Consider the following 16,433-nt stretch of genomic DNA (forward strand, 5'->3'; position numbering starts at 1 on the left):
ATTTACACACAATACATATGATTATGTTAAAAAGAAGTCTTCTACATCTAAATATTAGACACAAGAAATATCCTAATAAAGCAAAATAAAACTCCTGTTTTCCAGAATAAAGAAGGAACTGACTTCAGGATAACAACCCTGAATATAGTGAAGTAGCAAGAAGAACATACCAAGAAACACCAAGAATATTAAGACCCAGGATATAACTAAATATACTGATTTAACAAGTATTTGCTAAGGAGCTATGTGGAGGTATAGAGCAAGGCACAAGGGATAAAACAGGAAGCAAAAATGATTCTGTCTATGCTCTCAAATAGCTTACAGGTTACCATGGGTGAAAGGAGGATTCACTGAGGAAGGAACCAGAGAAGTGAATGTGGCATCCAACCCTGTGCCATCCCTCTAATTAAGAAGGCAAGTTAAATGTGACTGCTGAGTTTTTAAAAATGTGAATCTGCAAGGTTGATGTGACTTTTAAAGTCACTGAGAAAGTCACTAAATGAAGTTGTAGAATACTAAAGGCTGCCTTTGATGGGTTCTAATATTTTCTGACTAGATTATAAACTTCATAAAGAGAAGAGCCATATATCTTTGTAGTCCCCATTATATGTAGCACAATATATAGAAAGCTCAGGAAGTATAACTAGCAAATCCAAGATTAGAAGACGACTAAGGTCTGTGAGGCCAAAATCACTATTAGTGTTGTTTTACTTTTTAATAAGTTATTTTAAATCAAATGAATAAAAGGAATAGTGAGACAAAATAGATGGGTACTGGCTAAGACACACTTTGAACGAGATGCTGCCCTCCAATTCCATAAGTACCTCATACCTCATCACACAACATCACCCAAGAGTGTAATATTTCAACTATTTTTTTCTTAAAACTCACCTTTAAATTTTGCATTACTTTATACTTTCGAAACACTTCAAATTTGAGGATATGATAGTTCATAAATGCTAGTTGAATTGTGAAGACAATTAACTCCAGGAAATGCCCACTTTTAGCTGCAATACTTAAAAAGTCAATGCCAGTCTTCAGACTGTGAAGTCAACAATTTCAACACAATGAAAAGTATTTTATCTTACATAAGTACATAAATATCCAAAAATAGTGTTGTGTCATGTATACAATGGCTTTTTAGCCAAAAAAAAAAGCAGACAATGTTGATTAAACTGTACTTTTTTTAAATCAGTTATCTTCCTCTCATTAAACAGCCTATTCTTGCATTTTTTTTCTTTTCACATTATTCCTGCTTGTGATTTGAGAAGCACCAGAAACTAAAACTTCAATGCTAAGCAAGACAAAGGGGAAAGTAGAAAGTATGTTTTACCTCTGAAAAAATAAAAGGATTAAATGACTTTCTAAATTGCTACACTATTAGCAAGTTTAGATATACCTTATTAATGTCTGTTCACAACCTAAAGATTTATTTGATTACTGCTCATTTCATTAGTGATGATTAGCATACCAAAATACAAAGGCTAAGTCAATACTGTTGACTGTTCTCCAAAATACGAAATATAGTAATTGAGACAGCAGCATTTAGTTGGAAGTCCCTATACCAAGAGAATCTACTAGACAAAATTCTTAAATTTAAGTTAATTTTTTGAACAACATAAAAACTATTTGTAGAGATTGCCACATCATGACTTTTAATTTCTCACAGGTATTCCAAAGGGGAAAAGTCTAATTTTTATTTAGTAGAATAAAATTTATTTTATTTTGCAATGGCTGTAAGGACCTATTGAGCCCTTTTATAAACAAAGGACGTGTTATGGGATCTTGGTGATCTTGGACTATTTCATAATCCTAAATATTATTTCATCATTATTAACCATAATTAATTATGCTATTAAATAAAAAACTAAAATAAAAAAATTGAGACCTATATAATGATGATATAATGAAATATACTGAAATAATCATTATCTCTTCTTATTGCTCTGCCCAAAATATGACATCATCTTTTAGGAAAGTAAAAAGACTTGAAACATCATTTTTGTAGTCCACATTTAGGTTTCTATCTTAAGATTGCTAGTCTTAAAAAGACCTGCTTGTAAGGTTGGCCATTGGCTAGCTTTTAGGAACTTGGCTAGTAACGAGTTCCCTACATCAACACAAAATTTTCCCTAAATCCTAAGGGTAGCTCATTGTACCTACGCAGTTTGTACAAATAATATGGTGTATGCTATGAACATCCATTGCTATGGTTTAAGTATCTGTGTCCCTCCAAAATTCATGTTAACATCCTAACTTCCAAGGTAATAGTGTGATGAAGTGAGGTCTTTGGGATTAGGCCACACAGGCAAAACCCTCATGAATGCAATTAGTGCCCTTAAAAGGGCCTAAGAGACCCTTTGACCCTTCGGTCATAAGAGGTTAGAGTGAAAAGACAGCCAACCTGAACCAGGAAGCAGGCCCTCACCAGACACCAAAACCACTAATACCTTGATCTTGGACTTCCCAGCCTCCAGAACTATCATAAGCCACTCAAATCTATAGTATTTTGATTTAGATAACCACTTTCTTTTTGGAGTCTGAAATTTTGATGTATTATAGTCAGTGGGTATCTACACTACTAGCCTCCAGTAAAATGCTTAGAAGATGAGACAATAATTAGTTTTTTGGACAGAAATCTCACACAAATGTTGCTGCATTTTTGTTGATGGGGGAGGGTACACTCAGTGGGACCTCATGAAAGGGAGGGAGCACGAGGAAGCCTGCAGGTAAATTCTTCCAGACTCAGCCTTTGTCTTTTTCACTTACAGACTAGCTGTGTGCATCCTGACCACATCTCTACAATAAAGTTTAGCTATGAGTCCCAGCTGCTGACTCCATGAGTCTTCCTAATGAATCTCCCAACAGCAGAAACACACAGCTGAGAATTCAGAACTTCTTACTTTCCACCCATAACAATGATTAACAGAAGAATATATTTCACAATCATTAATCAGCAGACAAAAGCAAAGTGAGAAACAGCATTCTGTTCTAACAATGATGGTGAAATTATGTGTGTTTAGATGATTATACCATAAAAAAATTTTCTCAGATGCAATAATTAATGAGTAAGCAATATATGTCTTCTATGGACAAAAAGGAAGTACAATTTTCTCACTTGTTGGTATTGAACACAAAAGTCTTCAAGACAATATTCCACAACAAAAACCTGGTCAATTTTGCTCAAGAATATGTGATGATTTTTTTCATTGTTTTATGGTATTTATGCATAAACTTACTTACTACAAAAAGAGCTGCTACATTTAAATTCCTATTAAAATTTCTAATACTCGGTTTTTACTTTCTCTCTATTTTTGATTAATTAATTTTTCATAAGAAAACTAAAACTATATTTTTTTAGAAGAACTACTGGACCAGATGGCAAACTGAAATAACTACTTTTCCTGGTAGATTCAGGGGTAAATAGTCATAAATATATTGAACATACATACTAACTCACTGAGTCAGTGGAGATTGAGTGGTACATGATGATTTAAATTCAATTCATAAGAAAAGCTTTTTGCAGAAGTCTAAGAAAGTTTAAAAAACTGCACATATTTGTAGAGGGAATCCAGAATATTCAGATCCCTTTCACAGTATTCATCTACTGAAGATGTAACATAAAGTTCTGAAAGAGTTTGATGCCACACACATATTGTCAATCAACTATTGCTCTAAATCCTTGCTCACCAAAGAATCTACTATTGATAACCTAATTTCGTATGTTTATTTTCCAACAAAGAAACAATGCCCTCATTAACTAAAAAGAGTACAGTATAAATTGGGTTTCCAGTGATAAAACAGAAATTCCAGTATTTTGGGGGAGATTTTTCTTAGGTTGTTTATTAACAGCTTCTTAAAGTTTCCGTACCTGCAAATTAGGACCCCACAAGAATGGACTAAATTATATGGCTTATAAAAACAGTTGACACTCATTTTTTTCTGATGGGACATTTCCTAATTGATTCTTATCTGTATTCATCACATAATACTTTTATAATTATTTTGTTTTCTGAGTTGTTCCGTCCAGCATTAGGATCTTAGAAGGCTTCAACCTCTTTTAAATGCACAAACCAGTAAGGGAAGGGAAATGTTCAGTTTGATAGTTATTGACTTATAAGAAAGTTAGCATAATCCATTGTTAAACAAACATGAAAATATAAAATACTTCTGTTGGATGATTAAATGTATTAATTTCTTTGAAAATGTCAGGGAGAAATGCTTTTAAATGTTATTCTACATCAAAAGTAAAGGGCACTCACCAGTTTACCCCATCTGCTTCCACCCAGGCAAAACGGTACTCGTTGACCCGGAGCATCAGCTGCAGACACCCAGCAACACACTGCACATACTGAGAACTCTACACACACACAAAAAAAGTACATAGTTTTAAAATGGGAAAACATTTAAAGTCATGAAATCGTGCACACCCATTTCTACAGGAAAAGTTTAGTTTTTTACTGAAATTGGTTAGCATCATTTCATCAGATATTCCCTGATATCTTTTCAAAAGTTGATCCTCATGTTTGCCTTTATCTCTGCTTCTTAGAAATGAAGATGATTTTGTCTCCCAAATTACACCTACACAATGCAAGACAATTTAACATACATAATTAGGGAAATAAAGACATAAAGTAAAAGTATATTTGATACAGTTTGATAAATAAGCATAATGAGTTGTAACATTTCAAATACTCCCAAATAGAGGCACTATAGAGAAAAAAATAGTAATTATTCATGATTATACAAATATCAAAGAACAATAATAAAAATGAAAAAAAGAGTGGATGCATCAAGACAGGTCTATAATTAAATGACTTTAGACAAGTTATTGAATCTTTCTAATACAGTATTTAGTTTCTTGGTCCTTAAACTGAAGGGGTACTGTTTGTTTAAGGAAAATAATTCACTAAGCACACAACTAGACACAGCTTCAAAAAAGATCTGTATGGCACATTTAAAAAGTCAAATAAACACCTGTAAAAGGCAGTTCATGATTCTTAAAACAGTCAGTTAAATAGTAACTACCTTATAGAAATTGAGTTTAAATCTGAAATTTCCAATAAATATGAATCATTCTCCTCAAAGTTACAAACCCCTCCTTTTTACCAAAGCTAGTAGAAATACCTGGTCTGGGCTCTTCTTTAAATAGTTACATTGAGTCTTATATTTTTTAAGAAGTGGAAAGACTTAAAAGAAATTTCAGACTCTAGCCTTCATAAAGAGCATACTATTAAAAACAAATTTTTCAAAGGAAAGAACCATGGATATTATAAAAATTCACAAAACCTAATATATATGATACTACTAAAATCTATAGTATCATTTAAACAACATTTGTAAAAGTCTAACACTTCAAAGAAAGTCTGGGCACTCAAATACAAAACTGCAATGATATCATGTACATTTGGTAGAAATAGACAAATGTTATCAAGGAAAAGGTTATATGTTATGCTCCACCTAGAAAGTAGTAACACTGTTCACACAACATATCCAGGAATATACTTGCCTGAAAACTCAAAACATTAGCATAATGACAAAAAATAGTGCATTTTCAGCTCCTAAAACAATCTCAATAATGGAACAAAATATGTATTTTTCCAATTAAGCCAGAAGGTACAAACCCTTACTAAAGAAGAGGAATTCCACCTTTCACGTTTAGAGAGATATCTTGTGGAAGATTCTAGACATAAATGAAAATGGGGGGGAAAATGGCAAACAAGGGGCACTCTCTCCTCTTCATTTATCATTTTCCTCTCAACACAGAAATTCTTGATTTATTTTAAGTCTTTTCTATGTTCCTTTACCATGGCTATTGAAATCTGTAACATAGTACAAGTATGGATTCTTCACCACTGGTGGCAGCTTCATTATAAATGAACTGGTCCTACAGCTGAGGGTACTATACTTGTACACTGTCAAAGGACCCTGTGCTTCTCCTTAATAGGCAGTGGCACACATTTATTGTAATAATCAACTGTGTAATTATTAACTTAATGCTGTGCTCCCAGACACAATGTGGCCCTCCGAAGGCAGGACTCATACCCATCTTGTTCAGCACTTCACTCTCAGCATCATGCTGTACCTATAAGGCACTCAACAAATATTTCTCAAATTAACAAACAATGGAATGTGCAAATAAACCCTATATCTTATACTAATTCCAGATGAGTAGTGCCCAAGTAGACATGATTTGATGTCTTAGACATGATTTAAAAGTCTAAGACTGTGATCAAAATTGCTATACTGATAATAATCAAAACTGTAGAGATAGACACAATTTATCATTATTACCCTATCTCTTCTAGAAGCCAAGATAATTTGATTGATTATTCAAAGTATTTCCTAGAGAAATTTTGGACCTAATATAACTGCCTATTTTTTAAATTTAAATCATCTCAATTTGAGAACTCATGTAAATTTCTAATTTTCAGTTATGTCATCCTACTTTACTAGGAAATTTAGAGTATTAATAGCTCAGTTAGCTCAATAGTTTCCATGTAAGTTGCTAAAATAATTCATTTCTCCACTGAAGAAGTATTATTGTATTTGGACTGACTTATCCAATAGTCAAACAAAAAAGACGTTGTAGATACTCACTGTATTATTTCCTGAATACTCTTTCTTATTATTTTTTAATATCATTCACATTTAGTTCTTTATTTTAAAGTCTTCCATGTAATAAAAATAAATTTTTTAACCTTTGTAACTATCAAAATATGTCAAAAATGAGCCAGGCACAGTGTGTGCTCCTGTTAATTCCAGTGACTTGGGAGTCAGAGGAGGATCACAATTTTGAGGCCAGCCTGGGCAACTTAAGAGAGACCCCCATCTTGAAAAAAAATAAATCTTAAAGGCTAGGGATATAGCTCAATGGTAAAATGCCCCTGGGTTCAATCCCCAGTACCGAAAGAAAAAGAAAAACAAAAACAAAAACAAAACAACTTTTTACAAAGACAATTTATGAACATGTATATTTTTCAACATACTTTCAAAAAAATTAAATATCAAAATAAAAGGAGAAATTGAAATTTCCCATTTTAATAACATGAACAATTCATCATTATGACAACCACTTCTTCAAACGGGGAATATAAGGCTTACACATTTGATATAATTGTTGAAATTAAAGTAATGAGTTCAAGCTGGATGCAGTGGTGCATGTCTATAATCCTAGAGAGCTAAAAGGCTGAAGCAAGAAAATCACAAATTGGCAGACAGCTGGTTGACCACCACTAATCATCTGTCATTTGTCCATTTGCCCACCATTTGCCAGCAGACCACCCACGGATCGCAAGCTGCCCACTGCCGCCTGGAAGTCCATATCAAGAGTACCCACAGGTTTGGTTACATGAGGCCACTGCCATCTTGGGACACTGGCCAGGCCTGGACTCAGGGCCTGCAGGTTTGCCATAACCACTGCCACCATCTTGGGGCATGGCTGCCTCAGTCTAGGGATACCAGCCAGGACCTAGAGATATATTGTCAGGGTACCTGCAGGTCTGGTTGTGCCTGAGGTCTTCCTGCTGGGTAAGCTAGTGGCTGCCCTCTGGCCGCCTCTTTGCAGGGTTGCTCCTTTGTGTGAGCACATCCCTGGTGGTCTCTCTGCAAGCTGAAATGGCATTGAGATCTTGGGACTCCAGCAAGGCAGCACCTGGGAAATCTGAAGCCCAGGTCCATTAGATTGCAGCTGAGTCTGTGTGGGGCCAGTGTGGGCCTGGCAAGCCTGTGGAAAGCTGGAAACTGAGGGCAGCTCCCCAGGTAAAGCACAGGTTGGAGAAACTGGGCTCTCTCCCGCTCAGTGAGTCCCGAAGTGCACATGGGCAGAAGGGGCCAGCACAACGGGTAGGAAGACTAGAAGAGGGTGTGAGGGCATCTTGCTATAGGTTCACCCAGCCAATGGGTCTGGCACCCACAGGACTGGAGCTACCATCAAAATTCAGAAAACCCCACCTACCAGCAGAGAAGGGGAGCTGAGAAAATTTTTAAAAGCCAATGGAAGCAATCGTTCAATTTTCCATTGAGACTTTCCTTTTTTTTTTTTCTTCTCCTTCTCTCTCACATCTCTACCATCTTTGGATCCAAATATTTTCCATGTATCAATTTATTGAGGAATGGGATGTCTGAATAGTATATTATAGTTTTATTGTATATTCTTATCTTTATATTTTTATTTTTTGATCCCCCTATATATTTTTTCTCCTTTATCTGTCTCCCTGGTTTCTTCTTCTTGCCTCTCTCATGCTAACAGCCAACTGCTACTAATTCCTCCCCCTCACTCTTCCTATAAATTTTTACCTCTATCTTCTCTTCTTTTCCCTCATGAACATCACATCTCATACTACTTCTGTTCTCTTACTATCCGTCGTTTAAAAAGGTAAACCCTTTTAGCAAACTTACTGTTTATATTTTAGACAATAATTGAATACATCATTCTATGTATAGTGACAAAACTGTAGACATCATAATAGGAGCTATTTGTTTGAAGGTTGTATATTATTTGCATTGGGTGCTGTTAATATTGGTCTCCCTCTTAAAGGTGAGGTACTAGAAGCCTTCAGGGATACTGTAAGTCTACAGGATAGAAACTGTACTGCCTCAGATCCACACTGCTAGATGGGAAGACACACAAACAACATGAAAAAAACAAGAAAACAAAGCACCTCAAACAAACCAAAACGTTCTAACAATAGAATCCATAGACAACAGAGTAGAAGAAATGTCAGAGAATGGGTTTAGAAGGTTAATAGACTGATCTTCAAACTAAAGGATGGTATCAGAAAGAAAATGCAGGCATTGAAAGACCACTTCTATAAAGAGGCAGAGATTATAAAAAGGAAGCAAGCAGAAATCCTCAAAATGAAGGAAACAATAAATCAAATTAAAAATTCACTGGAAAGTATCACCAACAGACTAGACCACCTAGAAGACAGACCCTCAGGTAATGAAGACAAAATATATACTTCTGAAAATAAAGTCAACCATACAGAGAACAAGGTAAGAAATCATGAACAGAACTTCCAAGAAATATGAAATAACATGAAAAGATCAAATTTAAGATTTATTATATACAAAGACGTGGAGATATAAGCCAAGGAATACACAATGTTTTCAATGACATAATATCAGAAAACTTCCCAAACCTAAAGAATGAAATGGAAAATCAAATACAAAATTCTTATTGGACCCCAAATGTCCAAAATTACAGCAGAACCACACCAAAGCACATTATAATGAGAATGACTAACATACGAAATAAGAATTTTAAAGGCTATGAGAGAAAAAAATCAAATTACATATATGGGGAAACCAGTTTGTATCTGAGGGCTGAGAATATGGCTAGTGACAGAGCAACCCTGGGAATGACGAGAAGGAAAAAAGCATCACCTAAAGGATCCAATAAAGCAAAGTTCTCTAGTAGGAATCATTTCCTTGCTCTGAATCAGAAAATTAAACAAACAAAAGAATAATCAAGAAGTGAAACACCTCAGGCTTAGAGGAAAAACTAAAGCAAATACTTTGATAATGTCAAGATTCTTGAGTACAGTATATGTTGACATCAGGGACTGTAAAAAAATAAAATAATGAAATGTTGCCATTTCCACTGTTAGTTACTATTACAAAAGATAGATTCTGATGGAAGGAAAGAAATGGTGGAGAAGGGGTAGGAGAAAAACTGAGCACTTACTATGTGGAAATTCTTCATATAAGGAAACAACATATTTTTGTTTCATCTAAGTCTTCCAGCAACACTTTTAAGTATATATATTATTCAGCTTGCTTTGTAATTGAAGAATCAGAATTTTAATGAGATGATACAACTTTTCTAAGTCCATACAACTAAATGATAAAGAATGTCTAACCCAAGACGGCCTAACATAATTCCTTCCAGCAAACTGTGTTTCTTCCCAAAGGGCAAGAAATTCTCATTGTTGAACAATTTTCATTTCTTCTGGAAATGTGCTGTATACAATATCATTTTACTATGAAGTCAAGTGTTGCTTATGGCAAAATTTTTCACATTTCCTACATGTATAAAAAATGGATAAACAAATGAGGAATATAATGATAATAGTGATTTTTTCTATGAAACTATTTCTATCCCTGTTTTTTTTTTTTTTCCTGGTACTGAGAGTTGTACTTTACCACTAAGCTACATCGCCAGTCTTTTTTTTTTTTTTTTTTTTTTCAAATCAGGGTCTTGATAAGTTGCTGAAAATCTCACTAAGTTATTGAGGCTGGTCTCAAACTTGCAATTCTCCCGCTTCTGCCTCCCAAGTTGCTAGTAGTTGAGATATTATTGCCTTTTCATTTTTGAAACACTGGTTAAAAAAAAAAAGCAGCAGTACGGATCCTGTATGTTTATTGTTTTAAAGTAAAATTGAAAAGTTAGCAATTAAAATATTCATTATTCTTAATTTTTAAAAAAGTGAGACAGACTTGGATTGGCACAAGAAGTGAACTCTCTACATACCCAAGCTAGTGTTCTCACTGTGCTATGTATTCTACCTGAGAACCTACCACAACCTGCACTCTATGCAACAAACATCAGTGATAAAGAAAACACCATCTTTACTTCTCAACACATTTAAGAGAATATTATTTAGATAAACTCCCTGATGTTGCTGAAAATACAAATTCATACCATATTACAGTACAATAATCACATCAAATCGAAGGAAACTAATAACTGACAGAATTCACCGTCCTAGAGAATATGGTCTCAGAGATTCACAGTCTACAGAATTACAAAGTAATTCAAGAATTAAGAAATTATAATATAAATGCACAATAAAAGAAATACAAAAGCATCAGTGATATTGTACCAAAGTAAAACCTAATATTTTAAAATTGTCTATGGACAATTTTCATTACTCATTTTGATGATAATATGACTAAAGTACAAACTAAAATAAAGAAATAACACATTATTCACCTATATTTTGGAATTGTGAGCTCTTGGGAAAAAAAAGTCAGCATTGAAGCATAGAGCAGTTGTTTCATAGATACTGAGTGAAAATATTCAGGACACTGGTATCAGTGACAGATGAACTTTGGAAATGTAACTGACTAAAATAAACTGCAGCAACCACTCTTACATGAAATGGAAGGATCCTGATTTAATTTAATATGTTTTATGACTATTGAATGACTCTCCTTTCTTAAAACAAAAAGTAAATGTACATATGTGTACATAGATGAGGTTTCTTTGCTTCTATCAGAAAGACATCGACTTAAATTGCACAGGACAATATCAGGTATCAGTAGGGAACTGGAACAAATGGCACTCTCATATTTTGTTGAGAGGTGCATAAATTGGTTTAGAAAACTGGCAATATGTACTAAAATTAAATTCATGTAACTCATTACTGAGCAAGTCCATTCTAGAATTAGGCACTCCAGATGGAAAAAGAATGTTCACAGCAAGATTATTCACAATAGCCAAAAACTAGAAGCAATCACTCAATATATAGCACTAACAGAAAAATAATGCTAAATGCTATGAGTAAATTTCACAGACACAATGTTGAACAAGCAAATCCAAGTAATTACAGATTTCATAACATATGAATATGACTTCATTTGTATGCAGTTCAGGATCAGACTACATTAATTTATGGTAACAGATAATATAGTACCAATAATTTTATCAGAATTGAGGTGAAGGGAGATCTCAAACAGGTAGAATTACAATGTATAAACTCATCCCACCAACTAGCATCTGACCTGTGCATTTCACTTTACGTAAGTTAAGACATTTAAAAAACAAAAAAGAAGAAGGCTGGGAATGTAGCTCAGTGACAGACCACTTGCTTAGGCCTTGAGCTCAATCCCCAGCAACGCCAAAAAATAATGGTAGGGTGGGGGCAAAAGAAGGGAAGAGAGGAAAAGAAGCAAAGAAGGGAGTGAATACCACAACAAGAATCAGAAGTTTTGCCACACTATCTCGGGTACATCACTTAACCTCTTCAAAATTGTTTCACTATAAATAAAAGAAAATATCAACCCTAACAAACAAAAAAAATCTCTGCTATGAAATGGAAATCAATTTCTATAAACACTAGATAATTATAAGGTATACTATTATTACCTAATATTCAGGAATTAAAATGCATATAGCCAAGAATTCTCTTGAAGATGACTTATGAAAAGAAATCATTCAGTCAATATTCATAAGATACCTAGATTAAATTGAGATATATTCTTGAAAACTTCACTGATAATTTACAAATTTATAAATGTCTAAGTAACATTTTCAATATAATTTCCTTAATTAATATAGTTACATAACTATTGAGAATCTTATGAGGAAAAAGTGTTGTTAATATAACTAAGAAAACATGATTTACTTTATAAATTTCTAATTTATATACAACTTTCAAGAATACATCTAAGACATAGTATTAGGTTATCTTATTATTATCACTGCTATGCTTTCAAAATGACATATGAAAGGTGGTCTTATATTCAAATACTTCATCATTTAATTTTCTTTTATACTGTGTGTGTGTATAATCCCTAGGAACTCCTTCCAAAAATTCGATCAGAAAAATAAAATATTTTAAAAGAAATTGAAGACTTTAGAAGATGGAAAGTTCTCTCATGTTCTTGGATAGGCAGAATTCATACTGTCAAACAGCCATACTACCATGCATGCGGCCCGGGTTCGATCCTCAGCACCACATACCAACAAAGATGTTGTGTCCGCCGAGAACTAAAAAATAAATATTAAAAAAAAAATTCTCTCTCTCTCTCTCTCTCTCTCTCTCTCTCTCTAAAAAAAAAATTAAAAAAATTAAAAAAAAAACCAGCCATACTACCAAAAGTGTTATACAGATTTAATGCAATTCCTATCAAGATCCCAATGACATTCTTTATAGAACTAGAAAAAGCAGTCATGAAATTCGTCTGGAAAAATAAGAGACCCAGAATAGCCAAAGCAATCCTTAGCAAGAAAAGTTAAACAGGAAGCATCACAATAGCAGATCTTAAACTATGCTAATGAGCTATAGTAACAAAAACAGCATGGTATTGGCACCAAAATAGACATGTACACCAATGGTACAGAACAGAAGACACAGAGACAAACCCACATAAATACAGTTATCTTATACTAGACAAAGGTACCAAAAACATACAACAAATGGTGCTTCAACAAATGGTGCTGGGAAAACTGGAAATCCATATGTAGCAAAATGAAATTAAACCCCTATCTCTCATCCTGCACAAAAATTAACTCAAAGTGGAACAAGGACCCAAGAATTAAACCAGAGACCCTACACGTAATAGAAGAAAAAGTAGGCCCCAAATCTTCATCATGTCGGCTTAGGACCTGACTTCCTTAAGACAACTCCTAAAACACAAGAAATAAAATCAAGAATCAATAAATTAGATGGATTCAAACTAAAAAGCTTCTTCTCAGTAAAGAAAACAATAAATAATGTGAAAACAGAGCCTACAGAATGGGAGAAAATCTTTACCACAAGCACATCAGATACAGCACTAAACTCCAGGATACAGAAAGAATTCAAAAAACTTAACACCAAAAAAACAAATAACCCAATCAATAAATGAGCTAAGGAACTGCACAGACACTTCATGGAAGAAGAAATGCAATCGATCAATAAACATGAAAAAGTGTTTAACATCTCTAGCAATTAGAGAAATGCAAATCAAAACTACTGTAAGATTTCATTTTACTCCAGTCAGAATGGCAATTATCAAGAAGACAAGCACATCTCAATGTTTGTAGCAGCTCAATTCACAATAGTTGAACTGTGGAAACAGCCTAGATGCCATTCAACAGATGAATGGATAAAGAAACTGTGGAATATATATATACAATGTAATACTACTCAGCCTTAAAGAATGAAATCATGGCATTTACAGGTGAATACACAGAGTTGGACAATATACATGCTAAGCGAAGCAAGCCAATTCCCAAAAAACCAAAGCCCGAATATTTTCTCTGATAAGTGGATACTCATCCATATGTTTCTTCCTTTTCTTAATATTCATTTTGTATGTATATTTTAAAGATCACCAATATTTTGGAGGAACTTTGGATTGAACAGAGGGGAGGTAGAAAAGGGGAAATAGGCAGGGGGAGGAGATGGTAGAATGAGATGGACATTATTACCCCTATGTATGGGTATGATTGCATGAATGGTGTGACTCTACATCAATGTACAACCAGAGAAATGAAAAGTTGTGCTACATTTGTGTAAAAAAAATTTAAATTAATTTTTTAAAAAAGAATATAAGCAACAATAATTGTTAGCGAGGATGTGAGAGGAAAGGTACACTCAAAACATTGCTGGTGGGACAGCAAATTGGTACAACTACTCTGGAAAGTAGTGTAGAGATTCCTCAGAAAACTTGGATTGGAGACACCATTTGGCCCAGCTATCCCACCCCTGAGTTTATACCCAAAGGACTTAAAAATAGGCATACTACAGTGATGTAGCCACTTCAATGTTTATAGCAGCTCAACTCACAAGAGCTAAACTATGGAACCAATCTAAGTGTCCTTCAACAGATAAATGGATAAAGAAAATGTGGTATATATACACAATGGAATATTATTCAGCCTTAAAGAAGAACAAAATTATGGCATTTGCAGGTAAATGGATGGAGTTGGAGAATGTCATGGTAAGTGAAATAAGCTAATTCCAAAAATCCAAAGACTCAATGTTTTCTCTGATATGCGGATGCTGATTCATAATGTGGGGGAGGGGCACTAGGGAAGAATGCAGGAACTCTGGATTGGGCAGAGGGGAGTGAGGGGAAGGGAGGGGCTCTCGGGGTAGAAAGAATGATGGAATGAGACGGACATTATTACCCTATGTACATGTATGATTACAAGAATGATTGTGCATCATGTATGGTCAGAGAAATGAGAAGTTGTGCTTCATTTGTGTACAATGAGTTGAAATGCATCCTGCTGTCATGTATAACTAATTAGAACAAATTTTGAAAAAATTTTTTAATTAAAATTAAAAATTCTTATGTTTCTTCCTTTTCTTAATATTCATTTTGTATATATATTTTAAAGATCACCAATATTTAAAAGTATTAACTTCATGATAAAAGACAAAGAAAAACCACCAAGAACTGCTTTGAGTAAATAACATGCTCTTGAAATTTACACTTAAGACAAGTACAGCAATCCCCCTTATCTACCAGTAATATGTTCCAAGAACCCTGGTAGATACCTGAAACTGCAAATAGTCCTAAACCCTATATATGTTTTCTCCTACATATACATATTTATGATGAAGTTTAATTTATAAATTAGACACAGTAAGAGATTAACAACCATAATAATACAGAACAACTGTAACAACAGACTATGACAAAAGTTATTTAAAACTTACAAGTCTTAAAAAAAAAAAAAAAAAAAAACTTACAAGTCTTTTATTTCTGGAATTTTCCACATAATATTCTCAGACCACCATTGACTACTGATGACTAGAAAGCAAAACAACAAAAGAGTGGGGAACTGCTATAATCAACCGCATGTTAGTATCACACCCCACAGACTCCACAACTCCCCAGCTAGAGCAGATTATAATTTAAGAATAGGCCTGATTGTGTGCATTACTGACACAGCCCACATATATCTATCTACTGCTTGGACAGCACTTTTGATGGATTGGAAACAAAGAGTTAAATCACAGATATCTTTTACCTCTTCTGAAAGACTGAAAAAAAAAAATCATCATCACAGCACTAAATTAAAAATGAGCCAAAGCAGTAAAACCAACCTTCATTAACAAGGATAGAACTGCCACAGAATTTAAGGAATGTAACAAAAAACCAAAGAAACTAAGTTGTTCTCCCACCATTCTGAAATGCTATCATGGCATGCTAAAACATGGATGAATCTTGAAACATTATGCTAAGTTAAAGAAGCCAGTCACAGAAAACCAAGTACACATTTTCATTTCTGTGAAATGTTTAAAAGAGGAGTAGATTTGTGGTTGCCAGGAGCTGAAAGGGGAGAGCAGAAATGAGAAAGACTGTGGGTGTGTACAGGTGCTTTCCATTTTTCTGAGGCGCTGAAAATGTTCAAAGTTAGACTGTAGTAATGATTGCACAACTGCATAAGTATACTAAAAACCACTGAACTGCAAGTGGATGAATTTTATAGTACATGAAATAAATTTCAATAAAGCTTTTTTTAAAATCTTAAATAAAATTGAAAACTTACTTCCTCACTCAAACCAGCCACACACCCCAGTGCTACCTGGCTAGTGGCTGCCAAAATGGATGGTACAGATAGACAGTTTCCTTCAGCACAAAAAATTCTACTGCGTGGAACTGTTCCAGAACACTGAGATGTAACATGTAACCAGCAAGGAGAATTTGGCAATTCCAGTCTTTCACTAGCAATGAAATAATGTCCTATAGAAATAACTGATGCAAGACTA

General features: G+C 34.2%; 1 protein-coding gene across 3 annotated transcripts in view; it reads right to left on the bottom strand.

The window, feature by feature from the left end:
• The window catches only part of ATP6V1H (ATPase H+ transporting V1 subunit H), a 112,260-nt gene that overhangs the window by 76,041 nt on the left and 19,786 nt on the right, over positions 1-16,433 (bottom strand). For all 3 annotated transcript variants that reach the window (XM_081266401.1, XM_081266402.1, XM_081266400.1), the window contains one exon: positions 4,263-4,360. In XM_081266401.1, coding sequence (XP_081122527.1) covers positions 4,263-4,360 — 98 coding nt within the window. The remainder of the gene's footprint in view (positions 1-4,262; positions 4,361-16,433) is intronic.

The sequence above is a fragment of the Spermophilus citellus genome, assembly GCF_964194105.1.
Source record: "Spermophilus citellus genome assembly, chromosome: 14".
Classification (NCBI taxonomy): domain Eukaryota; kingdom Metazoa; phylum Chordata; class Mammalia; order Rodentia; family Sciuridae; genus Spermophilus; species Spermophilus citellus.